This window comes from Culex pipiens, chromosome 3, assembly GCF_016801865.2.
Source record: "Culex pipiens pallens isolate TS chromosome 3, TS_CPP_V2, whole genome shotgun sequence".
Classification (NCBI taxonomy): domain Eukaryota; kingdom Metazoa; phylum Arthropoda; class Insecta; order Diptera; family Culicidae; genus Culex; species Culex pipiens.
In genome coordinates this window covers 101,290,782-101,317,611 of record NC_068939.1, presented here as the reverse complement: position 1 = coordinate 101,317,611, position 26,830 = coordinate 101,290,782, and the positions used below count along the sequence as shown (strand labels likewise).

The 26,830-nt window shown below is 38.1% G+C and overlaps 2 protein-coding genes across 13 annotated transcripts in view; both read right to left on the bottom strand.

Moving 5' to 3' along the window:
• Positions 1–26,830, bottom strand: part of LOC120418805 (cell adhesion molecule Dscam2) — a 167,859-nt gene that overhangs the window by 96,505 nt on the left and 44,524 nt on the right. The window lies entirely within an intron of this gene.
• On the bottom strand, positions 19,044–20,337 carry LOC120418806 (40S ribosomal protein S14-like). Of its 2 annotated transcripts, none has more exons than XM_039581303.2 (2): positions 19,955–20,337; positions 19,044–19,897 (listed from the first exon to the last, which is right to left on the bottom strand). In XM_039581303.2, exon 2 carries the CDS (start codon positions 19,854–19,856, stop codon positions 19,539–19,541), a length of 318 nt encoding a protein of 105 aa, XP_039437237.1. In that variant the 5' UTR covers positions 19,857–19,897; positions 19,955–20,337; the 3' UTR covers positions 19,044–19,538. The 2 variants fall into 2 exon arrangements, with proteins under 2 accessions (XP_039437237.1, XP_039437236.1); XM_039581302.2 differs by having other exon boundaries at positions 19,044–19,892.

The window sequence follows — 26,830 nt, the reverse complement described above, 5'->3', positions numbered from 1 at the left end:
AAGGCTAGACGGCTCACCCCACCAAATTCAGCCTAGAAAAAAGCAAAATTCTCTTCACTAAAGGCACAGCACAGTTTGCTTTTAAATTTATGTTAATGTTTGGATTTTTCTTCGCGGACTGAGGACTGCGTATAGTTCCAGCAGTCGCAGTGGAAGAAGGTGTATTAGAACTGAATTGCTAGCTCAAACACTTTTGGTGTTGTTTTAGGGTGGCGAACCTTATACTCTACTCCTGCCGTTGCTGCTGCAAAGAATGTCGCTTTTCCAGCAGCGCTCTCACTCAAGTATATTTGCCGTCGACTTAGTCGCTCATCATCATCCTTCTTGCTCCTTACTACCAGCAGCACAGTTCATTATGATCGCTGTGAGAGACAACGACGACTGACAGAGCGCGGCCCCAGAGCATCTTCTCCACTTTGCGAATGTTTAATCATCTACTTTGTTGATTAAAGCTGAAAACGCTGGAAGTTGTTTGGATTCGCTCACGAGACGCTGTTCAAATTTGCGGAGCACTGAAGGAGTCTGTTTGGAGATCTCAGTTTTTTTTATGATTGGGGAGGATTATTGTATTAAATATGAATTAAAAGAGAAAGGGCATGGTTTCCCGCAATTAAAGTTTTAAAAATTGCAACCCAGAAGATTGAACTCATGACATTCTAGTTGGAAGGTAAACCTTGCAACCATAAACCCTTCCTAACTTGGCATCAAACGTCGAGAAGTAATCCCTTTTGCCATTACGCGCGTTACGTAAATCAGTGCTCGACGTGAAGTGACTCTCGTTGAGCCACACAATGAAACAGAAGGCAGAGTCTTGCAAACACGTGATTCGACAGCAAAAAGGACACAGCAGAGAAGGAAAAAAGAAAACGCTGGACCAATTTGTCATCATGGCAGCTCAAGATGCGAAATCCTATCAGCCATCATCATCATCATCAAACCGAACAACCGCACCCGTGTTCGACAGGTAGAATGTCGAACGCTGGCAGCAGCAGCGTGGGTAGTAGTGTGGTTCAGGGCCCCTTGGAAATGCAAAAATGTCAGCTAGACCGTTGCATTGTTGATAAAATCATTGTTCTATGTCTCCTGAAGCTCCCCTGAAATTTTCAGCATATTTGGTTCAGGTTTCGTCACAGCTCTTTAGCATTTAAGTTTACATGGTATTTGCATGGGAAATCTTCAAGTTTTTAATTTTCTTAACGCAAAAAATCTTCTACCGAATCAAAAATTCTGAAACTTCTGATATATATCAAAAATAATATAGGGAACAATTTTGTAGAACACTTCAACTTAATCTGAGCAGAACTGACTTAGTTATAAGTGGATTAAGTGAAGGTGTCGATGTTGTGTTTTGCAAAGGGCCTCTTTCGCCAAATTTTCACCTGATGGCTCACTTTGATCGATGGCAAATCGTTTGACAACTTGTTTGTTGTTGATGTCAGAAGAAAAAAAAATGGAACGGCGGTTTCAACTTCAGTGGAACAAATTAATCCGTTTTCTTCGTCTTTTCAGGTTAAATTTGAAGATAAGCTTTTGGCCAGCGAAGATCATGACTTGGACCCGATCTCTAGAACAAGACGGATTCAAGGATTTTTTTCAGCAACTTATTCAGGGCTTCTATTTAGTGTGGGAGTTGATGTGTTCCGTGGTGGTTTATTGAGGTGCTGACCGACGTTCGCGCTCCGGCGATGTACATGGGGCCAGCTCTACTCTGCCGTTTCCCCCTTACTGGGAGGGGGAAAGCTGGGGGAGGTCTATTGGTTGATTGGTGGCTTGTAGTTGCACCTGCAATCTTCGTCACCGGTGCAGCGTTTCTTCCACATGTGGGATGCAATCTTTAGTGCCGAATATTCTAAGGGAAAGCCGACAGACGTTACATCTTTTTCTAAACCGGGCATGCCGAGAAGGGGGGCCTCATTAGCGATGGAGCCAGCAGACTGAGGGTTGTCATCCTTAATGGCTATGGCGCGGAGGATGCCGCACAGGACTTACACTGACTACGCTGACCAAACCGGATGCACGCACACTAACTTAATCATCTGGTTCCGCACTTCCATGTGTAACGAGCGTGAACTGTCCACTCGGACCCCTGGATAGTAAAGATTGACTAGATTTAGGATAGATTTGTGGGTAATCGTGTGCGGGGTCCGGTGGTGTAATGATAAGCCTCTTGGCCTGGATTAAGTCCTAGTCGACCCAGATGGTATTTTTCGAGACGAGATTTGTCTGATCACGCCTTCCGTCGGATGGGAAAGTAAATGTCGGTCCTGGCCAAACCCAGAATTTAGGTCGTAAGCTCAGCCCAGGTGAGGAGTCCTTGTGAAACAAATCTGCCTGGATAGCGTCGTATTTGGCAGTTGGACTCGCAATCCAAAGGTCGTCAGTTCGACGTTTGGATTGCCTCACCGCCGCGATGTTTGCCCTTATAAGTGGTAATGATGGTCTCTTATAAGTGGTCAGCGTAGTCAGTGTAAGTCCTGTGCGGCATCCTCCGCGCCATAGCCATTAAGGATGACAACCCTCAGTCTGCTGGCCTCCATCGCTAATTGGCCCCCCTTCTCGGCATGCCCGGTTTAGAAAAGGATGTAACGTCTGTCGGCTTTCCCTTAGAATATTCGGCACTAAAGAATGCATCCCACATGTGGAAGAAACGCTGCACCGGTGACGAAGATTGCAGGTGCAACTACAAGCCACCAATCAACCAATAGACCTCCCCCAGCTTTCCCCCTCCCAGTAAGGGGGAAACGGCAGAGTAGAGCTGGCCCCATGTACATCGCCGGAGCGCGAACGTCGGTCAGCACCTCAATAAACCACCACGGAACACATCAACTCCCACACTAAATAGAAGCCCTGAATAAGTTGCTGAAAAAAATCCTTGAATCCGTCTTGTTCTAGAGATCGGGTCCAAGTCATGATCTTCGCTGGCCAAAAGCTTATCTTCAAATTTAACCTGAAAAGACGAAGAAAACGGATTAATTTGTTCCACTGAAGTTGAAACCGCCGTTCCATTTTTTTTTCTTCTGACATCAACAACAAACAAATTGTCAAACGATTTGCCATCGATCAAAGTGAGCCATCAGGTGAAAATTTGGCGAAAGAGGCCCTTTGCAAAACACAACATCGACACCTTCACTTAATCCACTTATAACTAAGTCAGTTCTGCTCAGATTAAGTTGAAGTGTTCAACAAAATTGTTCCCTATATTATTTTTGATATATATCTGAAGTTTCAGAATTTTTGGTTCGGTAGAAGATTTTTCGCATTAAGAAAATTAAAAACTTGAAGATTTCCCATGCAAATACCATGCAAACTTAAATGCTAAAGAGCTGTGACGAAACCTGAACCAAATTTGCTGAAAATTTCAGGGGAGCTTCAGGAGACATAGAACAATGATTTTATCAACAATGCAACGGTCTAGCTGACATTTTTGCTTTTCCAAGGGACCCTGAACCACACTAGTGGGTAGTTCAATGTTGATGAAGTTGCTATTGTTTCTTGCCGCTTTGTCTTTCTGCTGAGCACTGCTCAATGTACTGCTTCAGTGTAACGGCAGATTGCGTAAACATACTTTTTGTTGTTGTGAAAAGTGTAGCTTCAAGGACTAAAAACTTGTTTAGATTTTGTTGTGCTGTTGATAGTCGTTTAACATGCAAATATGTTGGGGTGAAACTGAAATCAATACTGACTTTTTTGTGGTATGTTTTGTTCGTTTTTAGTTTTTTTTCTGTCTGTGTTTTCTTTTTATTTCTTTCGTCTTAGGCTGGATTTTCATGGATCATGCAACGACATCGTAAGCACGAGCATCGAAATTTTTACGATGCTCTTGGATGGCGTTATGACTTAGCTTTGACGCAAACCTAAATAACGGGCAGACCGCCATTTTTCCCGCAAGCGTTTCAAGAAGGAACGGTAGAAAATGGGAGAGAAACGCTTGGGGAAACGTCAACACAAAGCAACACGTGCACGGAAAAACCAAAGATAAAAATTTTAGACAAATGCAGGGGAACTTTTAATTTAGAACCATTCTAAATTTATTTCCGGATAGAACAAAATAATATTAATATTAACAATGTTTGGCAGCATTTAGTAGAGCACAACAAAATAGACCAAAATAAGACCGGCGAGAACGGGAAGTATCTAATTATAGAACGAAAAATCAAAGTATCTGGAGTTTTTTTTGAAAAGGTCCTATAAACCAAATTTTCATTTTTTGCTTTTTGGTTGTTTTTGAATACCCCTGACTCAAGGCGGGGTCCTTTTCAAAAAAAAAACTCCAGGTATGCTATTTGAAGGGACTGAAAAATAATTGATAGATGGAGCCATATTGATATTGAGAAAATTGACAGCCAGAGAGTCAACTGTACAAACATGGGGTGAATTGAAATTCTGAAATTCTGAAATTCTGAAATTCTGAAATTCTGAAATTCTGAAATTCTGAAATTCTGAAATTCTGAAATTCTGAAATTCTGAAATTCTGAAATTCTGAAATTCTGAAATTCTGAAATTCTGAAATTCTGAAATTCTGAAATTCTGAAATTCAGAAATTCAGAAATTCAGAAATTCAGAAATTCAGAAATTCAGAAATACAGAAATTCAGAAATTCAGAAATTCAGAAATTCAGACATTCAGAAATTCAGAAATTAAGAAATTCAGAAATTCAGAAATCCTGAAATCCTGAAATTCTGAAATACTGAAATACTGAAATTCTGAAATTCGGAATTTCTTAAATTATGAAATTAAGAAATTCTGAAAATATGAAATTAAAAAATTTAGAAATTGAGAAATTCTGAATTTTTTTTCTTAATTTCTGAATTTCTTAATTTCTGAATTTCTGAATTTCTGAATTTCTGAATTTCTGAATTTCTGAATTTCTTAATTTCTTAATTTCTTAATTTCTTAATTTCTTAATTTCTTAATTTCTTAATTTCTTAATTTCTTAATTTCTTTATTTCTTTATTTCTTTATTTCTTCATTTCTTTATTTCTTTATTTCTTTATTTCTTTATTTCTTTATTTCTTTATTTCTTTATTTCTTTATTTCTTTATTTCTTTATTTCTTTATTTCATTATTTCTTTATTTCTTTATTTCTTTATTTCTTTATTTCTTTATTTCTTTATTTCTTTATTTCTTTATTTCTTTATTTCTTTATTTCTTTATTTCTTTATTTCTTTATTTCTTTATTTCTTTATTTCTTTATTTCTTTATTTCTTTATTTCTTTATTTCTTTATTTCTTTATTTCTTGATTTCTTTATTTCTTTATTTCTTTATTTCTTTATTTCTTTATTTCTTTATTTCTTTATTTCTTTATTTCTTTATTTCTTTATTTCTTTATTTCTTTATTTCTTTATTTCTTTATTTCTTTATTTCTTTATTTCTTTATTGCTTTATTTCTTTATTTCTTTATTTCTTTATTTCTTTATTTCTTTATTTCTTTATTTCTTTATTTCTTTATTTCTTTATTTCTTTATTTCTTTATTTCTTTATTTCTTTATTTCTTTATTTCTTTATTTCTTTATTTCTTTATTTCTTTATTTCTTTATTTCTTTATTTCTTTATTTCTTTATTTCTTTATTACTTTATTTCTTTATTTCTTTATTTTTTTTTCTTTACTTGCTTTTCTTCTTAATTTCTCCCACTCTTCTAACCTTCAGCCAGAACTATGATGCAATTATCAAATATTTATTCCATAAAAATAAATATGAAAAAAATCTAATTTTTTCCATGTTTTCAACTTTCCGTGCATGGTAAACCGTACACACTTTGATCTAGCGTACTGTTTAAAAATGTTCTATGTTTATGGGAAACACTCGTATCATAGATGGCAATCAACATTTTCCTTGAATGACATACATTTCATGCTGTGAAATAAAATCAAAATTCTTTCTTGTTATTTGAAAACGTAAAAACCCACTTTAAAATAATTTGAGGTAGCCTATCGCCTCTTTTCAAAACTTTGTCGACATCAACATCAGCCGATTCCATTGTTACCATTTTGGCATCGGAAAAATCTCATGTGTTTGCCACAAAACGCTTGAAACGCTTGCCTGCTTGAAATATTCACGGAAATATTTCACAGCGTTACTTGGTTTGAGTCCATGGTGTCGCGGCAGCAATATGGCTGACAGGACAGGCATCGAACTACGATGCACTGACATTTTAGCAAAGCATGGTAGTGACTATGCTTTCGATGTCGGTCATCTTACGATGCTCGTGCATCGAAAATCAAAAGTCGGAAAATCACATTTTCGGGGCTTTCCGGCAATTAGTATTTGTTGTTATTGTTCGTACTGCCATGAACAATCAATCTAAACTATTTTACCACTTAACTTGGTCGAAAAATATGAGTTTTCGACCAAATATGACCACGAGCATCGAAAGCCGCTTTCGATGTCGGTCATCGAAAAATCCATGAAAATCCACCCTTACTTGTTACTTTTTACTTCTTACTTCTTACTTTCTACTTCTTACTTCTTACTTCTTACTTCTTACTTCTTACTTCTTACTTCTTACTTCTTACTTCTTACTTCTTACTTCTTACTTCTTACTTCTTACTTCTTACTTCTTACTTCTTACTTCTTACTTCTTACTTCTTACTTCTTACTTCTTACTTCTTACTTCTTACTTCTTACTTCTTACTTCTTACTTCTTACTTCTTACTTCTTACTTCTTACTTCTTACTTCTTACTTCTTACTTCTTACTTCTTACTTCTTACTTCTTACTTCTTACTTCTTACTTCTTACTTCTTACTTCTTACTTCTTACTGCTTACTTCTTACTTCTTACTTCTTACTTCTTACTTCTTACTTCTTATTTCTTACTTCTTACTTCTTACTTCTTACTTCTTACTTCTTACTTCTTACTTCTTACTTCTTACTTCTTACTTCTTACTTCTTACTTCTTACTTCTTACTTCTTACTTCTTACTTCTTACTTCTTACTTCTTACTTCTTACTTCTTACTTCTTACTTCTTACTTCTTACTTCTTACTTCTTACTTCTTACTTCTTACTTCTTACTTCTTACTTCTTACTTCTTACTTCTTACTTCTTACTTCTTACTTCTTACTTCTTACGTCTTACTTCTTACTTCTTACTTCTTACTTCTTACTTCTTACTTCTATTCTACAAATTTGTGTGAATTGGCGGAGAATGTTCCTTTTCTTATGTTTTAATAATTAAAATTAAATTTTTACTTCCCACTTCAGTTTTCACATCTTTCCATAATATTTGATCGTTTCAAAGTGGTCTTTATATCCAAACATTGCTGACATTGTTTCATTTACATGTCACCAAGTAATCGCAACACAAATTTCAACTTAATTCGTCACCCGTGTCACCACCAAGTTTGAAAATTCTCTGCCTCTAATTTAGTTCGCACATGAACATTTCTGCTTCACGCCATTCAACAGGATGTACACAGGAAGGATTAGTCCGGAATCGATGTGGCTCATGCGGAAAGTTGTGCCTCATTGCCAGACCGTTCGACCGACCTTGTCGCTTGTCAAATTAGGAAGTTTGGTTCATTTTTAATGCGGCTTTGACCGGAAACGCAACCCGCGTCAGTCGAAACGCTAAATCGCAAAGAGCTGAGAAAGCAATCACCGAAATGAGAAAAGTTTTTTCCTACCTGTTTCAACCGATCCGTTTGACGATATCCGTTGTTGGAACGATGCAAGACTAGAGGCAGAGGAAAAAATGTGAAAGTGCGCGCGAATAGAGCTTGCTCACATCACGGGGCAGGTGAAATGCTGGTGTTTCAACAATACCGGAGCAGTTCGAGGAAGATGGAACCAATTTGCGCGGTTCGCATGATATAGAGTGAATAGATAATACTGTTCCATCGTGGTTGCATCCCACGCACCGAGATTCATCTGTGCACCCGGTAGGTAGTAATCATCCAACTCTCCCCGAATTGAATTATTCATTTTAGCAGGCAGATTTACAGCACACTTTTCCTACCTTCCGATTTATAAGGATGATCCCGCGATGCCATAAAGTTACTGTCCGGCAAACGTTTGATTTACTCTCTGCTGCTCCTCAAGAAGAAGCAAAGATGAACCGGGCGACAGGGTGGAACCCTCATCACTTTCGGATGAGTCTATAAATCTGTCGATATTGAAACAAATGGAAGCAATTTGGATGATATTTTTATAAGGATTTAATGGATTTCAACCATTCCCGCGACAGCTCCTCCCAAAAAAAAAAAGATTCGAACGGTATTGATTGTTCTTCGAACTGCAATTCACAGCAGCGCCGAGCCAAAATGAGATCAGCACTGTGAGAGCTCTGGCATCAAACTAAGTAATTTATTCAATTTTGATCCCTTTTTCCCACATCCCGCGAGACTTTTCGCTTTGTTGCCACAGTTTTGTTTGCCCACCACAGAGCAGCCAGAGCGGATTGGGATGGAAGTTTAGTTGGATTATCATTTATTGTGGGAATTTATTTTTGCCACCAGTCGGAGGGTTTATGCATTTTTGTTTTGAAAGCTTCCAGGATTCATTGAAAGCGCTGTCAGAAAAATCGACTGCAAAAACATTGTTGCTCAATGGACAGTATAATTTGATAATCAAGTTTGATTTGGATACCGTCATCAGGGGTGACATTCGGTTGGATGGTGAGTTTGGGTCATATAGGAGTGCAGAAATTTGTATGACCCAATATCACCTCCCAGACCCAATGTCGATGATGACGGTACAGCAGTAAAATGAAGTCAATTTAAATGATTTACTATGTTCAACTGGAGAACTTTTGGGGGCAAAACAAAAGAAATGAACAAGTTTTTTGAAATGCACGAAATGAGCTTTTGATGTACATTACAACAATGGAGGAAAGAAACTAAATCAACGTGGAACTGTTGTTTTCCTTAAGAAACTCGCATCTGCATATCTGGTAAGCAAATTAAATTACTTTTATCCCGTTGTTGGTGGAAGGAGTAAGAATTTTGCATACGTATGGGATCTATTGTTCGGTGAAAAAAAAGTCAGCTTGACCTAACTATGTTTCCATTGTACTACAAAACTACTTCAAGTTCTGGCAGATTTACAAAAATACCTGTCAGTATGCTGAACTTCCAATGTTTGGGGTACATTAAAAGGCCTTATTTTGAAACTGCGTGCCTCACACGGAAAAAATCAATTCTCGAAATCGTGAATTGAATTCACGAATGCGAGAACCACAAAGGAATATATGCACGTTTATGGTGCAAATGCACCATACTCATGAATAAATTCCTTCGTGGTTCTCCCATTCGTGAACTTAATTCACGATTACGAGAATTGATTTTTTTCTGTGCATTTTAACTCTACAATAACTTAGTGTTCTTATTGTACCTTTTAGTGTTAGTGTTGTTAAACTTTTTTTTATAACTATCTTTTTTTATAGGTCATTGCAAAAATTTAAAAGTTATCGCAGTTTTAGTGAAAAAAGTAAATTTTTTCCGTTTTCGTTATTTTTTCGATTTTGCACGCGGCGTGCCGAAAATCCCAGTATTTATTTTCAAAAAATCATATCTTGGCATCCTGTTAATGGACATATACATAATATTTTCAGACATATGCTCTTTGGTACAGGCATAGTAAAAACGACCTTTTAAAGATTGATATGACCTTTTCAAATGTTAGGCTAGATTTTTCGGTCTTCAAACTATTTTTCTATTTTTTTGATACAGTCAAGTAAAATTACGTCAATCGAATTCACAATAACCTTCACTTCCAGTATGACACACGTCAAGTAACGTGGAAATGTGCTCACTTTTCAGCAGCTACTTCATCCCATCTCATATCGTCTGTTGTGTGCTATCTTGTGACAACGACCATTTTGGTCGAAAATGAGTTGATGATGACGTTTTACTGTACTTGACAAACACTACAAGGTGCTTTAATCCTATTTTGGAAATTCGCTTCCGCTTCCCGGATATCGCAAAATACACTTGTGACATAGCCCATTTTATCATCAAAATCATCGTGCACACTTGTGACATTTCATATATCCTCAGCTGTGTGCTATCTGTGTACTTATCAAGAAAATCGATTTTTAAAGTTTGATGATAAATGTTTTCAAAACTATGAATGGTAGAGCCAAACTTTTTGAAGCAATCGGTTCGTATACTATCGCTTAACAAACGCTCCAAGTTTCAACTAATTTGGTAACACCAGTTAAAATATACAGTAAATAATGTAATCAAAAATCTGAAAAGCACGTGTCACAAGTGTGTTTCGAAAGTAAAATTGTACTACGTGTCACAAGTGTGCACAGAATTCCCATACAAACTAAAATAGACTTAAATCAATAGTTTAACCGATTTAATCAGTATAATTTCAAAAACAAAAGATTGCATTGCCTTCAGAAAAATCTAATCTAATCTAATCTAATCTAACCCTAGCGCAGCCAGTCTTTCGAGGGCATCCTGGAAAATGCCTTAGGTTGATTAACGCCTAGCATCCTCTTGTCATTATTAACAATTGCAGTGCCCCAATGCAATAAATTGCTTTGAAACATCACAAACGTTAAAGCGGCCAGGCCAACTGCGTAAAGTTCACCGCAAAGATGATTCGTTGAATTGGATTGAGTTTGAACACGAATGTTCAGACAGCAATACAGTTCTGAATCTACAGGGGAGGAAGAAACGTGGGGATCCCCCGCTCACGTTCCTATTTGAAAAAGCAATGAATCGTTGGGAGCACCATGCTAAGAAGTTTTGGTGCTCCGGGACCCTCGGGGATGGGACATTGTATTTCCACAAATGCCCTGGACACTATTTGCCGTGGTTATAGCGCCACAACTCGCTCACTGTTGGAGAAATATTTAAATTAGATCAATAAGAATAAACATTTTTAAGATGAGGGGATAGCTATGGGTTAGGGTGACTTAAACTTAAATTATCATTTTACAGGGGAATCAAAGGAAAAAAAAATGTCGATTGGGGTTGTTGCCTAGCGAGATCAAAACAAAATTTAAAGAACTCACCTTGTTAAAGCACTAGTGCTGGGCGCACTCACACATGCCCTGAAAAAGAAACGAGCCTACCTCAAATTTGGAGTTCCCTTGGTTAACCTCACCAGCTGGTGCCCGTGTGCGGCACATAACGTCATGATTCGAATTCCCGGACGCTTCGAAACCCGGACACTTCATCTTGTTTTATCAATTATTTGGGTATAAGTTCGCATTATGAATGTCAAAACTGTGTGATTTGATGAATTCCAATATCATCTTTTATATTAAGTTTGTTTGAACGCTATAGTTAATGTCAAAACAATTAAATACAATAAAATTGTAAATTTACCAAAAATGCGAAACATTTCACTTGAAACATTTCATAGGCGTTCGAAGCACCGGGAAGGCACAGCAGAAATGTGTGGTTTTGATTTCTTAAATTCTAGCAAATTTTTATATTGTTTTGATTGTTTTGATTTAACAGCTTATTTGAGAGCTACAGAATGCCTTTCACTAACATTTCAGTCCAAATTTGTGCAATTTATAAGTAAAATCGAGTGTCCGGAATTCGAAGCAAAAGTGTCCGGATTTCGAATCAGCTTTTGTCAGTGTCCGGGATTCGAAGCACAACAAGTTATTTTAATTTTCAAATTGTGATGAAAAATTGTTTGAAAAGACATATTTTGCTTGCATTTTCTTGAAACTGACTGTTAATACTACATCCTGATGATATTTCTACATTTCCAACTTATTACATGATTTTTTGCCAGCTATAACAAAAATGATATGCTACTAAGTGTCCGGATTTCGAATCATGACGTTACTCCGTGTGCTCCTCTCATGCCTTCGGACTCTCGCAGCACCACGAACACGATGACAGCTGATCAGCTCCGGTGTTGTCTGTGTATGTGCAGTGCTCAATCGAGCGCCATCCGGTGCAAAGAGAGCGCCTCCCCTGCTCTCACATTCAATGCTGGCTTTGGTGTACGAGGCGGCTCACGGCTCACCCCCTTTCTCTTCAGTTTGATCAACACGCTTGGCTTGGCATCTCACCTATCAACCAATACAGCAGCAGTCAACTAATCGGCAAACCACTACACACAAGCGTGCTTGGTCGATTCTTCTTTCACACACCAATGTAAATAAAGATCACTTGCTCTCAACCGAGCCTTTTGACAACGACATCAACATCAGCTCTTTGGTGTGTTGTCAGCAATACACACACTATCAACGCTAATGTCAACACATTTAAACTCCTCGTCGCAGCAGCTTCTTTTTGCCACCGCAGCAGACACAAACACACGTGCAACTCCTAGGCTTAGGCTGAAATCGAGCGTCGACCGACAACATAACGGGAGAGTCCCAATAAAAAAACATTTTTCGCTTATTTTCACAAAATTACAAAACCCATCACGCTTCCCACAAAATCACTACTGCCATTCTTAACGGATTCTTTTCTTTTTCACTGTGGTCGAACGCACGATTTTTCTTCCTCTCACTACACACCAATACTGTCTCACTAACACTGTACAAATACCCAGCGAAAGGCAAAGCCCGACTCCAACGCCATGCCACCATCTTGTCGCGGGGAAAAGTGAATTTTTTTTTCAATGAAAACACACAAATTCTATTCAAATTTGACAAAACTTCATCAACTACACATTCCCGTTGTTCGCGCGAATCGATTGAACCACTTTTCATGGATTAATTTTACTTTTTACTCAGGAATAAACGAATTTTGAAATCGCGCAACGAGAAAGAAGACCGAACCACGCAACCAGTGTTGCCTGTCTTTTCGCATTGCCTTCAGAAAAAATGTATTAACATAAATTTTCCAACACCAGGTATAACGTGTCACAAGTGTGCACGATCATTTTGATGATAAATTGGTCTATGTCACAAGTGTGTATTGTATCCGGGAAACGGAAACGAGTTTCCAAAATCGGGTGAAAGCATCTTGTAGTGTTTGTTAAGTATAGTAAAACGTCATCATTAACTCATTTTCGACCAAAATGGTCTATGTCACAAGATAGCACACAGCTGACGATATGTTGTTGGCAAATGTGGTAAATTTTTCAAATTTTTCGCAAAATTGTGTTGATACTTATTTTAAAAAGCAATTCTATTTTTTGTTTTTGAAAATACACTGATTAAGTCAATTGAACCATTTATTTGAGCTTATTTTAGTATGTATGGGAATTCTGTGCACACTTGTGACACGTAGTACAATTTTACTTTCAAAACACACTTGTGACATGTGCTTTTCAGATTTTTGTTTACCAAATTTACTGTATCTTTTAACTGGTGTAACTAAATCAGATGAAACTTGGGGCGTTTGTTTAGCTATAGTTTACACACCGATTGCTTGAAAAAGTTTGACTCCATCATTTTTAGTTTTGAAATTATTTACCATCAAACTTTAAAAATCGATTTTCTCGAAAAGCACTTAATGGTCGTTGTCACAAGATAGCACACAACAGACGATATGTAAAGCGCGGAAAACGGAATAAAACTTGATACGTTCGAAAATTTGTCTGTGTGTATGTGTGACAAATACCAGTCAGCGTGTCATTTCGACAAGTTTCTACCACCCGTTCGCCGCACCGGATGTCTTCCGGCGGCAGAAAAGTGACTCTTTTTGTACGCGTGGATGATGAGGGTGATGCGGCACGAGGCCTCGTGGGAGTTTCGCCAAAGTATTGGCCTCACGGATTCTGTGCGACCCTTTCACTTGTCAAGTTGAAGCGTTTTGGGGACGTAAGACGAAGTAAAGTCAAGAATGACGTCCTAGTGTATGCTGTTCTAGAATCTGGTAGTGACATTTTTATTGAATAGTTGTAGAAAAATGTTTACTCTCAAAAATATTGAGCGTGCAAACTGCTTGTCTGAGGTTTTAAATTAAAATTCTAATCTAATCTAATCTAATCTTAGCAGACCCTAGCGCAGCCAATCTTTCGAAGGGATCCTGAAGAGTGCCTTAGGTTAGATTACGCCTAGCACTCTTCTTGTCATTTATTAACATTTGTAGTGCGCCATTGCATCGGAATGCATTGAAACATCACAAGCGTTAAAGCGGCCAGGCCTACTGCGTAAAGCGGTATCGCAGAGATGATTTGTAAATGGGTTGAGTTTGAGCACTGAGTGTTCGAACAACAACACAAATCTGAATCGACAGGGGAAGAAGAAGCGTGGGGACACCACTATACGCTCCGAGATTTGGTTGTATTCGTTGGGAGCACCATGCTAATAAGGTTTGGTACTCCAAAACCCTCTGGGATGGGGCAATGTATTTCCACGAATTTATCTGAGGTTTCAAATTAAAATTGCAGTTAAAAAGACATATTCACTTCATGGACAAATGTTAAACGATAAGTTCAAGAAGGTATTAGAGTGTGAATAACATGCGCCAGGTAGCCGGCGAAGGTCGTATTTTTTCACTCTCAGTAAAACAGCGATAATACGAACAACATTTGCTATGTATGTGCAATAAATATTCAGCGTACCTATCGACATACGATAAAGAACGAACGACTGCCGGGTTGCACACATAAAATGTGCGCACAGGACAAGTGATGTGGTTTGGTGGCGGGAAACTCAATCAGAGTGAGATCCAGCAGCCCACTCGGGGGTGGCATTCGTCGTAATGATGCGAAGGCGAGTATGGCTGCGTGGAACATGCCAGTATAAAAAAAAGGAAGGCTAAGTGATTATTTGCCAACGGATTTTTTCTTCATTCCTCGCTGCTGCTTTTCAACCCTCAAGAGGTGCGAGGGTGGATTTTACGACGGTAGTTTGCACAGCCGCCTGAGTGATATGGTCCTCACCTATAAACCATCCAGCTGTGTGGAAAATTAGATCACGTGTGGTAGATGCTACGGCCTATACCGAAAAGGAAAGTACTTCACAGCAAAATCACGGAAGACTACACATAAAACAGGTAAATCCATGCATTTAAATTACATGGAAATGTGTAGCTCTTGTTTGTCTAAGATGAAAAAAAATACAGAAATTGATTTCAGCCCACCCTATAACTGTGCTTTAACACGTGAATCTGCGGAATCTGTAAGTTTGTGACCAAAAGTGACCCGTTTTGTGGACTGTTGGAGAATTAGCTCACCAAATCTTTTAGTAATTTTAAATGTAATTTCATACTAAAAAAAACGAAAATACTGCTGGCAAATATTTTGAAAATCGACTTCAGAAGCTATTATACTATGGCAAACAAACAAACAAACTTGCACATTTTGACAATTTGTCTGCTTTATTTGTTTGCCTGGATTTGTTTGTACAAACGTCTGCCTGCATACATTTTGCCTTGTTTGCGAGTTTGGCAAACTGTCAAACACGAAAAAGTGCTAATTTTTTTGTTTGTTTGCGGTAGTGTAATGACTCCTTCAGAGGTGCAGAATGTTTCCAGACCCCAATTATTGGTTTAGCACGATTTTTTTTTCATAATAATGGTCTGTTGGGGATCGCCTTTCTTCAGTGAGGAAGCGAAATGGTCTGACTTTGTTATAAGCCCTTTAGTAGACAATTCTTAGTAAGATAGTGCATGCTCAACATATTCAGGTAATTTTTCAAAGGGTGAAAAATAAACAGGCAAACGAGCAACGGGGTTCAGTATCTATGCATTTCAATTGTTTGAATCGATGATTCTTTTGCACGCCATAAAAACAAACAATAATATAACATCATACAAAAACACGAACATTATATTGTGAACCACCAGACAGTGCTCTTAGAATTCATTTCCAAATGCATCCATACAGGAATGCTTAATAAATACCCCACCTTGATAATTTTGTACGACGTTACAGCACAGTAAAAAACATTTAAATTTATCTGCAAATTCTCACGAAAATTAAGAAAGAGATATTTGCACAGTGTTCATTTGATGCCAAACGTAAGCAAACTCAACCCCACCATTTTACACAACAATACTATGCAAAACTTGCAAACGGGCTGCTGCTGCTGGCAGCTTCGAATATTACACGAGGCAGCGAGAACTTTGCCATCTGGCCCCAAACCCAACCTCGTCGCGAACTTCGACCTGCATTGTAATAGCAGCTTTCTTCCAACCTTCTGGATCCTACGTGGTGGTTCCAAGGCGGCAAAGGATCTCCCGAACGGTAAAGTATTCCAGCTGCTGGAGGAGAAAAACGAGATGCATTCCGCACGAGTTTGTACTTTTTTGAATGTTTTGCTGCTGCTGCTGCACTCTCTTTTCAACGGGTTCTCACGAGCATAGCACGTCGTAGGACCAAAGATATTGAGCAGAAGCTGGCGAATGGAACGAAAGGTGTGTGTGTGTGTTCTTCCGCAGCATCCCGAACTACTAATGAAAACTGCACGGAAAGCGCTGGAATTTATCTTCTATAGCATTCCTGGTGGTGTACGGTATTTGCAAACTAATAAAATGGTTGAATGATTATCGCTGCAGCTGCGGTGGTCTGTGCAATAATTGAAGCTACTTGGTTCTCAGGTCAGGATTGTTTGAAAGTAAATTGCTTGGTTGAAGGGAAAAGTACAACCAATTTTCTCTTTTGCCCTTTAGCATTTATGTTCTGCACAAAAAAGAGGGTCTTGCATTTAACAGAACAATTGAATCGCTCTATGTAAAATGACAACTATTCGTCAATAACTGAAACTTCTTTAAAATGTCTATTTTCAGTATAATTAGATTTTTATGTAAGCTTATTAGCTAACACAGCAAAAAAAAAATCGATGGTAAAATCGCATGCAAATGCATGCACATCACCTTTGTGAAAAAAAGACACTTAATATTACACTCTGGATGTGCAATTTTTGTAAACACAAATAAAAATTGCAACCGACAGGATTGCACCTAGCACACTTCTAATTAAACTATTTTTTTAGGCTGAAAATAATGTAACATAAACCTTCCATTAATGAAGTCATGACAAAACAATACAAATTTCTACACAATGTATTAAAGAATGAAATATACTCATATTTAAATGCAAACATAAATATTAGGGTGGGTCATTTTTTTCGAAAGTGCTCGGATCCGGCTGAAATAAAGACCATATTGTAGAGGGGACCCATAGGGACTCTCATACCAAATTTGAGCTCATTTGGTTGAAAACTGGCTTGTCGCTCGGGGGTTAAAGTTTACATGGAAATTACTATGGGAAAAGCGTGATTTTACTTCAAACGCTCCTACAAGCTAAGCGACAAACTTTAACCCACACTTACACTAGGTAACCGTGTCGGGGGTGGTCCAAGGAACATTTTTCTCTAAGGGTTCATGGTCATCCGTTCAACCCTGAGCTTGCGCAGAGCCGAAACATCCGGTGACGCCGGAATTCTTCAAAATCTCAGGTTTAACGGTCGACGCATGCTATGAAACTATGATTGACGCATCGGAAACACGACGCCAAACGTCAACATACTAAAGTTGAAGCACGAAACAACGGTTCGCCGTCGATTTCGCTGCAAATCCATCGCAAGTCAGTGTCCGGAAGTGTGCTGCAAAAGAAAGTGACCTGACGAGCTAGAAACGCCAGAACGGCAAAATCTTAGAGCGTACCCGCAGGCACCATTAGCAGCATCAACCGAAAAAAAGTTTCAAGTTGGGGGAAAGAAAAGCAGAGTGCGAAAAAGAAAGTCTCGAATCGGTAAGTTCAACTGATTGAACCTAGAACTTAAAAAGCTAAAAATAACCGTCACTTTTATTTTCGCAGATACGAGATTGGCGAAATTTTGCATATTTTTTTAGGAAACACCTCAGTCGGAACAGGTCCCTGAACCTATTGAGATCACCACTCTACGAACCTCCCGGAAACGATGATCAGTCAGTCATGTCGTAAGAACGCAAAGATAAACACCATCATCATTGACCGCTCGCTGCCTAACATCGTGGACAAAATGCGCGAACAACCAGCAGCGGTCAGAGACCTGAGCATCCTGGAAATGGAAATGCGAGGGGGATTATACCATAAGGGGGAGGAAAGCGACCATGCCGACGCGGAAAGCTTCATCGGCAGTTCGTTTCAAAGGGCGTTCCCGGGAGGCAAACCGGCTGTAGCCAGGACCGTGCAGTTAACTTGATCAAACCGCCGTACATGATGTAAACGATGGCCACCAACATATCCGTGTGGGATGTGGATCGGTAATAGTCACTTCCTGGACGGGGATCGTGAACTGGTGATGGAGGTTTTGGTTTTTTCGCGTCACACGGAATAGAATTTACGAATGTTATTATTATTTTTGATTGAAATAAATTATAAATCTTAAGCAGTTTATTCTTGAGCACCTTCTATAAAAGTGATTTATTTTATTGTCTTTCGAGCGGATTAGTTTCTAAACATCTTCCTCGACTTCCCCCAGCACTTGCATCTGCTCTCGCTTGACCTTTTGGATGGCGGCATTCGTGGTCGATTCCTCGTCAATTTCCACACGGCACATTTGCCCCCAGCGATGCCGGAAGTGCATCGACATGTGATTTGCAAAGGAGGTCAACTGTCCGCCGCCGGGTTGAACAAGGTTGTAGGTTCCTTATTCCTCCATTGATGTATCTTGTCCAATCGCCATTATCCACTTCTGATCTCGCACAGACATTCCTCGCAACAAACACTTCCCATGCCGTTGGTATCAGCCCAAATTGTTCCGGAACGTATCACCTCATCCCGCTATTTACCGGAAGTGGATGTACGCAATGATGTGAAGTATTCTCGGTCAACACTGCGGCCACTAGCCAATGGTTAAGCTCCAACGGGGGGTTTGTAAATTTTGGTGGGTAATTGTGTTGACGTTTGGCGTCGTGTTTCGATGCGTCAATCATAGTTTCGTAGCATGCGTCGACCGTTAAACCTGAGATTTTGAAGAATTCCGGCGTCACCGGATGTTTCGGCTCTGCGCAAGCTCAGGGTTGAACGGATGACCATGAACCCTTAGAGAAAAATGTTCCTTGGACCACCCCCGACACGGTTACCTAGTGTAAGTGTGGGTTAAAGTTTGTCGCTTAGCTTGTAGGAGCGTTTGAAGTAAAATCACGCTTTTCCCATAGTAATTTCCATGTAAACTTTAACCCCCGAGCGACAAGCCAGTTTTCAACCAAATGAGCTCAAATTTGGTATGAGAGTCCCTACCCAAGTAACCGCGGGACTGTATAAGGTAACTTTAAATCCCCTCTATATCAACATATAAAGTTTGTCTATAGAGTCTTGAAACTTTATATTCACTTTATACGCATGGAGGTAAAATTGAGTGGCGAAGTCTAGAGTTGATATAAAGTTATACAGCGGTAAAACGTCAAAATACTACTTTACCGACAGAACAAAAATAGAAAAATCAAAAAGCTTTGCGCAGCTCTTTCTCTCTCTTGGGAGAGTGCTTTTACGCTGGGATGACGATTTTGAAAGTTTGTTTGTTTTTTTTTGCTGTGTTGCTTTGCTTTCGAAATTCTAAACTGCGTGTACTGAGATGTTTCACCTAGATGCCCTGCGCCAACCGTCTCGTCCGTCCTGAAATATGTTTATTCAGATGATTTTTGCCGACTAAGTCTTCCTTGAGGAACAACTTCAGGAAAAACTGAAACACTTGCCAGATTAAAACAGAGCATTTATTTATGTTTATACTAATAGCACTAAATCACAAAATTCTTTGACGAACAGGACAGAGCACGGTGCGTCGACTGAGCACCCGGTCCCGGGGTCTTGGTGCGGTTTCCGCCGGTGGCACGCAGCGTGATTCCGAGCGACTTGCACTTATCGGCGACGTCCTGAGCAGCCAACAAAGCGGCGTAGGGCGAGGCCTCGTCACGATCGGCCTTGGCGTTCATGTTGCCGGTGACGCGCGAGGTTGTTTCTTTGCCCGAAAGATCCGTGACGTGGACGAAAGTGTCGTTGAAGCTGGCGTAGAGCGAAAACTCCTCCTTTCTAGTTTTGTTTTTGCAGGAAGCCATCGTAACTAGAAAATTGTATCTTGCGACGATAAGGAGCTGTTCTGGAAAAAAGAATAGTTTAATACTAAGCCCAGTTAAACTAAGTATAATTGACTCACATTTTTATAGACGCTGAACCGTGCGCCGAACGATTTTACCTGCAGCAAACATAAACATACCACGAAATACTGCCAAACTTTTATTGCCCTCACTAGTGTTAAGTTAGTGTTTTGAAACATTTTAAGAAATGTCAAAATGTGATATAACATTAAAAGCTTACTCTACAGTGATATATAAAGCTTACCACTAATGCTTCGAAACATTGTTGTGCTAAATGCTTCGAAACTTTAATTGGCTGTTCTATATGTCATTATACGGTAAGTAATAATGTTTCAAGCTACAAATGTTTCGAAACATTTGGAAAGACTATTTAAAGTGTCATAGCATCGGGAATGTTTATTTAGAGTGAATTTAGAGTTTTGATTTAGTGCTTGTGGTTACTTGGGTATGGGTCCCCTCTACAATATGGTCTTTATTTCAGCCGGATCCGAGCACTTTCGAAAAAAATGACCCACCCTAATAAATATCCTCTATGCTATTTCGATTGTAAAATCTGTAGATAATAAAAAAGTAAGCGTTTTTTTAAGAATGATCCACGGTAGGCGTTCAACTTAAATGGGCTTTTCCCTAATTAAAAATCAAAATCCAAAACTCGTTCAAAACTTGTGAGTTGTGATTTCATTAAAAAAATGTATAGAAAAACAAACACGACTAGTTAGATTTTAAGTTAATCAATAAAGTGTTAGAAGCACTTAGAATTATTTATGGAAGTAAGGCCGTTGCAAATATTTTTTGAAGTTTATGTCCCTCGTTCTGATCGAAGTAAAAAAGTAAAAAAAAATAATAATTACAGGCCATGGTGTGCATTTGAATGAAAAAAGTGTTTTAAAATGCATTATACACCTGTCCAGTTGTTGCAATCATTAATTTTCAAAAAATTCTAAGTGCTGACGAAAATTTTATTTTTGCGGGAAAAAAAGTTTTTGCGGTGCTGTACATTGTAATACCACACAAGTTCAAATTATTTTTAAACGAGCCCAAACATGGCATTTTTTATTATTCTCAGTTGATTAGACTTCTATTTCCATCGAAATTGTGATGTTTGTTGAAAAAAACAATTTTTAAGCGGGAGGGACATAAATTTTGAAATATATTTGCAACTGCCTTATTTGGCATAAAAACATATTTTAACCTTCGGGAAGTCGCGTGTTTTCGCCTTTGTTACAAGTGTCCTTACAAACTGTGAACAAAGTACACGTACGCGACTGCCCGTGGGTTAAAAGCAAAAACGATGCGCACCATCTTAGGGAGCGGCCGTGTCTGACCGGTTACGGTGTTCGCTTTGTAGGCGAATGGTTCTGGGTTCGATTCCCATCTGCTCTCAACGAGAAAGTGAAGAACACAGAAATTTGAAATTATGAATATGAACGAAAAATTCAATCTTGCTCGAGACGGGGTACGATTCCCCGTCCTTTGGATTAGTAAGCAAAATGTTAACCACTGGGCCATGGCGACTTTGTTGGGCTTGGACTGGAATTAGGAAGAGAACACGTTGTGGCGCTATAACCACGGCAAATAGTGTCCTGGCATTTGTGGAAATAACGTCATGATTCGAAATCCGGACACTTAGTAGCATATCATTTTTGTTATAGCTGGCAAACAATCATGTAATAAGTTGGAAATGTAGAAACATCATCAGGATGTAGTATTAACAGTCAGTTTCAAGAAAATGCATGCAAAATATGTATTTTCTAAAAAAAAATCATCAGAATTTTAAAATTAAAATGACTTGTTGTGCTTCGAATCCCGGACACTGATAAAAGCTGATTCGAAATCCGGACACTTTTGCTTCGAATTCCGGACACTCCATTTTACTTATGAATCGCACAAATTTGGACTGAAATGTTAGTGAATTGCATTCTTTTGAGACCTGAAGCTGTTTACATCAAAACAATCGATAGTTTATATAAAAATTTGCTAGAATTTAAGGAAATCAAAAACATAAATTTCTGCTTTGCTTTCCCGGTGCTTCGGACGCCTATGAAATATTTCCTTTGAAATGTTTCGCATTTTTGGTAAACTTATAATTTTGTTTTATTTTATTGTTTTGGCATTAACTACAGCGTTCAAACAAACTTTAAATGAAAGTTGATGTTGGAATTCATCAAATAACACAGTTTTGACATTCATAATGCGAACTTATATCCAAATAATTGATAAAACAAGTTGAAGTGTCCGGGTTTCGAAGCGTCCGGGAATTCGAATCATGACGGTCTCGGAGTAACAAACCTTCTTAGCATGGTGCTCCCAACGAATAAACCAAATCTCAGAGCGTGTTTGGTGATGTGTCCCCACGCTTCTTTCTCCCCTGTCGATTCAGAATTGTGTTGTTTTTCGAACACTCAGTGCTCAAACTCAAACCACTTCAAACGAATCATGTCTCTGCGATACGATTTTACGCAGTAGGCCTGGCCGCTTTAACGCTTGTTATGTTTCAATGCATTCTAATGCAACAGATGCTAATAAATGACAAGAAGAGTGTTAGGCGTAATCTAACCTAAGGCACTTTCCAGGATCCCTTCGAAAGATTGGCTGTACTGCTCTAGGGTTTGGTTAGACTATCCATTTTGATACTGCATTTTTACCTTAAAATCTCATGTTTGGAATTTCCACTAGTTTTAGGGTCAATTTTAAGAAATTCCAAAATAAAGTTAACAAATTGAAACTTGTGAAAGTTACGGACAAATGTCACTTTTGGGTCATTTTGGCCAAAATTTACAAAACTTCAGTTCTACGAAATCTTTGCATCCTTTTATCTAAGGTTTAGCCTAGCCAAATACCTTTCGATCCATTTAAAGAATTTTTGGATTTCCTATCACTTTTCCCAAAAAAATACTATAAGATAACTTTTATTTCTTATAGTAATTATAGGTAATTCTCTACCAACTCACAGGATATCGGGAAAAGTTGCCCCGACCCCTCTTCGATTAGCGTGAAACTTTGTCCTAAGGGGTAGTCCCTGATCAGGAATCCGAGGTCCGTTTTATGATATCTCGTGATGGAGGGGTGATACTACCCCTTCCATTTTTGAACATGCGAAAAAAGAGCAGTCTCGAAATAGTAGTTTATGCAACAAGTTGCAAAAAGAGGATTTTTTCAGCACGAGTCGTACATTTATCCAACGAGGTTCACCGAGTTGGATAAATACGACGAGTGCTGAAAAAATCAATTTTGCAACGAGTTCCATACAACATTTTTTGCAATTCCGAAAAACACCCATTGAGTGAAATTTTAAGTCAAATTTTCATGTATTTTGTCAATAAATCGTTTAAATCAAATAAATGTTGAAAAGTGTTACTTTTCGAAACAAGTGCTGAAAAGTTCAACTTTTCAGCACCGATTTCAGTGCTGAAAAGTAGAACTTTTCAGCATTTATTTTAAAAAGTGTTGCTATTCGATTCTGTTATTTTTGGTACAAAAAAGTAGGCTATTTCGTCGTTCAAGAATGACAGGAAAAGTAAGTAGTTTCACGACGGAATTGCAAAAATATTTTTACCGAAAAGCTCGTTCAATTCCCCATAAGTTTGTCTCTGACCACATTTCAATTGGATGGGCTTACAGATATAGGCTAATTACATTGCTCATAACTGAAGACATAATATTTTTTCAGTGTTGTATAGTAACCTGGATAGTAAATTAGCTTAAGAAATGTGGTCAAAGACAAATTTATGGGAGATTGAACGAGCTTTCCGGTAAAAATATTTTCGAGACTGAAAAATCAAGTCTGTCTTATAGAAATTTCCAAAAACCATCAAAAACCCAATTTTTTCAACATTTTTATTTTTATAACCGCTGTAACTTCACAAGGATTGAACTTAGGACAATGGTCAATATGGAGACTTTTATGTAAAATTGTCTGGAGAATCGACTCTAGTGTTCGGTTTTTGAGAATTTTGACGTTTAGAGCACTTTTCAGAAAAAAACAGTTTCAGTAAATGATTTTTGTATTTTTCAGGTGAGTTGCTCCATCCTGCATTTTTCGGGAGTCTTTTTGTAACATCGAAGGCTATTTTCACAAAAATTTTGAACGAAAAAAAATCGTGGGCTTACCTTTAAATTTGACTTTTAAACTTAAAAATAAAAAAAAAATCTCATTAAAGTGGAGTGTTTTTTCTTTCAGTATATTTTTTTCGGAAAGCCCGTCAAATTTGCTACAAGTTTGTCTTTGACCACTTTTTGATATGATGCAACGGCTTCGAGATACAGCGATATTTAAATTACGAAATACAAAAATATTTAAAACCTTTAAGCCCTTCTCAAATGTCATTATCGAGTGTAACAGGCTCCATATACACAAAAATGGCTTATATATGCCTAGGATAACATGTCTACAAAGTTTCATTGAAATCGGAGAGGGTCGGGTACAACCGATTCCCTATTTGACATGGAAATAAACAATCACATTGCGCACTTTTTGAGCGAGTTGTGGCGCTATAACCACGGCAAATAGTGTCCAGGGCATTCGTGGAAATACAAATGTCCCATCCCAGAGGGTCCCGGAGTACCAAACCTTCTTAGCATGGTGCTCCCAACGAATACAACCAAAATCTCGGAGCGTATGGTGGTGTGTCCCCACGCTTCTTCCTCCCCTGTCGATTCAGAATTGTGTTGTTGTTCGAACACTCAGTGCTTAAACTCAACCCAATTACGAGTCATCTCTGCGATACGGCTTTACGCAGTAGGCCTGGCCGCTTTAACGCTTGTGATGTTTCAATGCATTCCGATGCAATGGCGCACTACAAATGTTAATAAATGACAAGAAGAGTGCTAGGCGTCATCTAACCTAAGGCACTTTCCAGGATCCCTTCGAAAGATTGGCTGCGCTAGGGTCGGATTAGATTAGATTAGATTGGATTAGATTAGATAAACAATCACATTGCGCACTTCATTTTTTATAGCAATTTCCTGGTTCTCGAGATACAAGCGATTTGAGGTAAATATTTGAACTACGTTTTGAAGACCAAGGACAAGTTAAAATTTGGAAATAAAATTTATTGCCCATAATCAGTGGTGTCACGGTTCGCTTTTGAGCGTATCATAGCCACTCAATCGACGAACCTATCGGGTGAGCGCTTATCGAACGCTCAGAGCGGCATCATTTCTCTGCTCGCTTGCCGCTCCGCTCTGAACGGAGTAAAGAGAGCGTTCAGCGAACGGTTCGCCAACGGAGAATGCACTATGGGGTTTCAGGCGGCCATAAATCGAAAAACCGACATACTCTAATTATTTTTTTGGTATTTTTTTTCGAAAATAAACATTCTAACTAAGAAAAATCCGGAGTTTGAAAGTTGTAGGTTCAAAATTCACTGAATGGTAGACCTTCAAAGGCAAAAATGGTAAGAAAAAACATGTTTTTTGACAAAAAAATGATTATTTTTCATAGTTGTACTGTGTAGCTGTTATTGTATTTTTTCCTGCATCATTATATATATTCAGAAAGGTAATTGATTCAACTTTTCAATAACATTTTACAAAACACACTTTTACAGGCTAAAAAAAAATAATAAAAATCAAAAAAGTTGGATTTTTATTCAAAATTTAGTTTTTTTCAACTTTGTTAATGGAGTACTTTTTTTGTGTGCATTTGTGCGATCTGAAAATTTTGCAGCTTAAAATTTGAACCATGTCCTAACTTGTCTCCAAATTTTAAAGTGCACTTATGTGCACTTTTTGAGTTATGCCATTTTGAACATTTTGATTCTTGCAAGAAAAGTAATGATTTCGCGTATACGCTTGGTTAAAATCGCATTATTTACCTGCGGAGGCAGAAATGACGTACCTGCTATGTATGTTTTGAAATTGATTTGATATTCATGACTTTGTTGGTACTTAGGTACGTTTAATAAAATTAGAAATTTCTATTCAAAGTATTTTACAGTAACGATTCGTCGAATATTCATATCAGTTCGTTGTTGTGTTCTTTTGAAAGTATGGATAATAATACCGTAGTGTCCCTATACGATATAACGAAGCACTATTCTGAAAACGTGAGAACTGCTTTCGAGTATATTTGTAAGAATTACAACATTGCAGAAGTTCATATTTTAAGTAATCTAACGACAATCGCTTACGTAGTGATTTTGATTCAGAAGAATTTATCGTGGAAAACGTGAATTTTGTAAGTGGATCAACCAAAAACGTGGACGAGAATCCATACAATGTTCCATAAAATAAACCGTCTAAAATTCTAAAATACCGCAAAAATCAAATTTTAATTAGAGAGGAAGGGGGGGGGGGGAGGGTCTTCAAAGAGAGGTGGATTTTAACTCAAGAAAAAGGGGAGGTAGATTGAACGTAAATCAGAAACTTTAACATAGCATAAACCGCCATTCCGTGCATTAAATAGACAGAGCAAGAATATTAAAATTCACCACTTTAATGCATGTGGCCTCAAATATATGAAAAAATCGAAAATTAAACTTTTTTTTTGGAAAAATATCAAAATTCATTTGTTTTCATTATACTAAGTACAAACAACACAAAAAAGTCACAAAAAAGCAAAAAAATATTTTTGGCCGCTCGTTTATATGGAAATACCCCAAAGTGGAATGTAGGCACTGATAGAAAAACTTATTTGTTTTTATTCTTCACTCCCACAAAATTGTTCAAATTTGTTAACGATAAAGTTATCAAGGAACCATCCATAAACTACGTGGTAACCTTAGGGTGAGGGGGGGTCTATGGCGATTAACCACGCTCCATAGAAAAAAAGATTTAATTTGAATGGAAATTGTCCATGATGGGGGGGGGTGAGATTTCCAAAAAAGTGTCCACGTTTGTGGATGGTCCACAAGTCCTCAGTGAGTCCTCTGTTGACCCAGGACATAACAACATAGTATAAAAAAGTCTACCATACTCACTGGAGCTATGCGGGT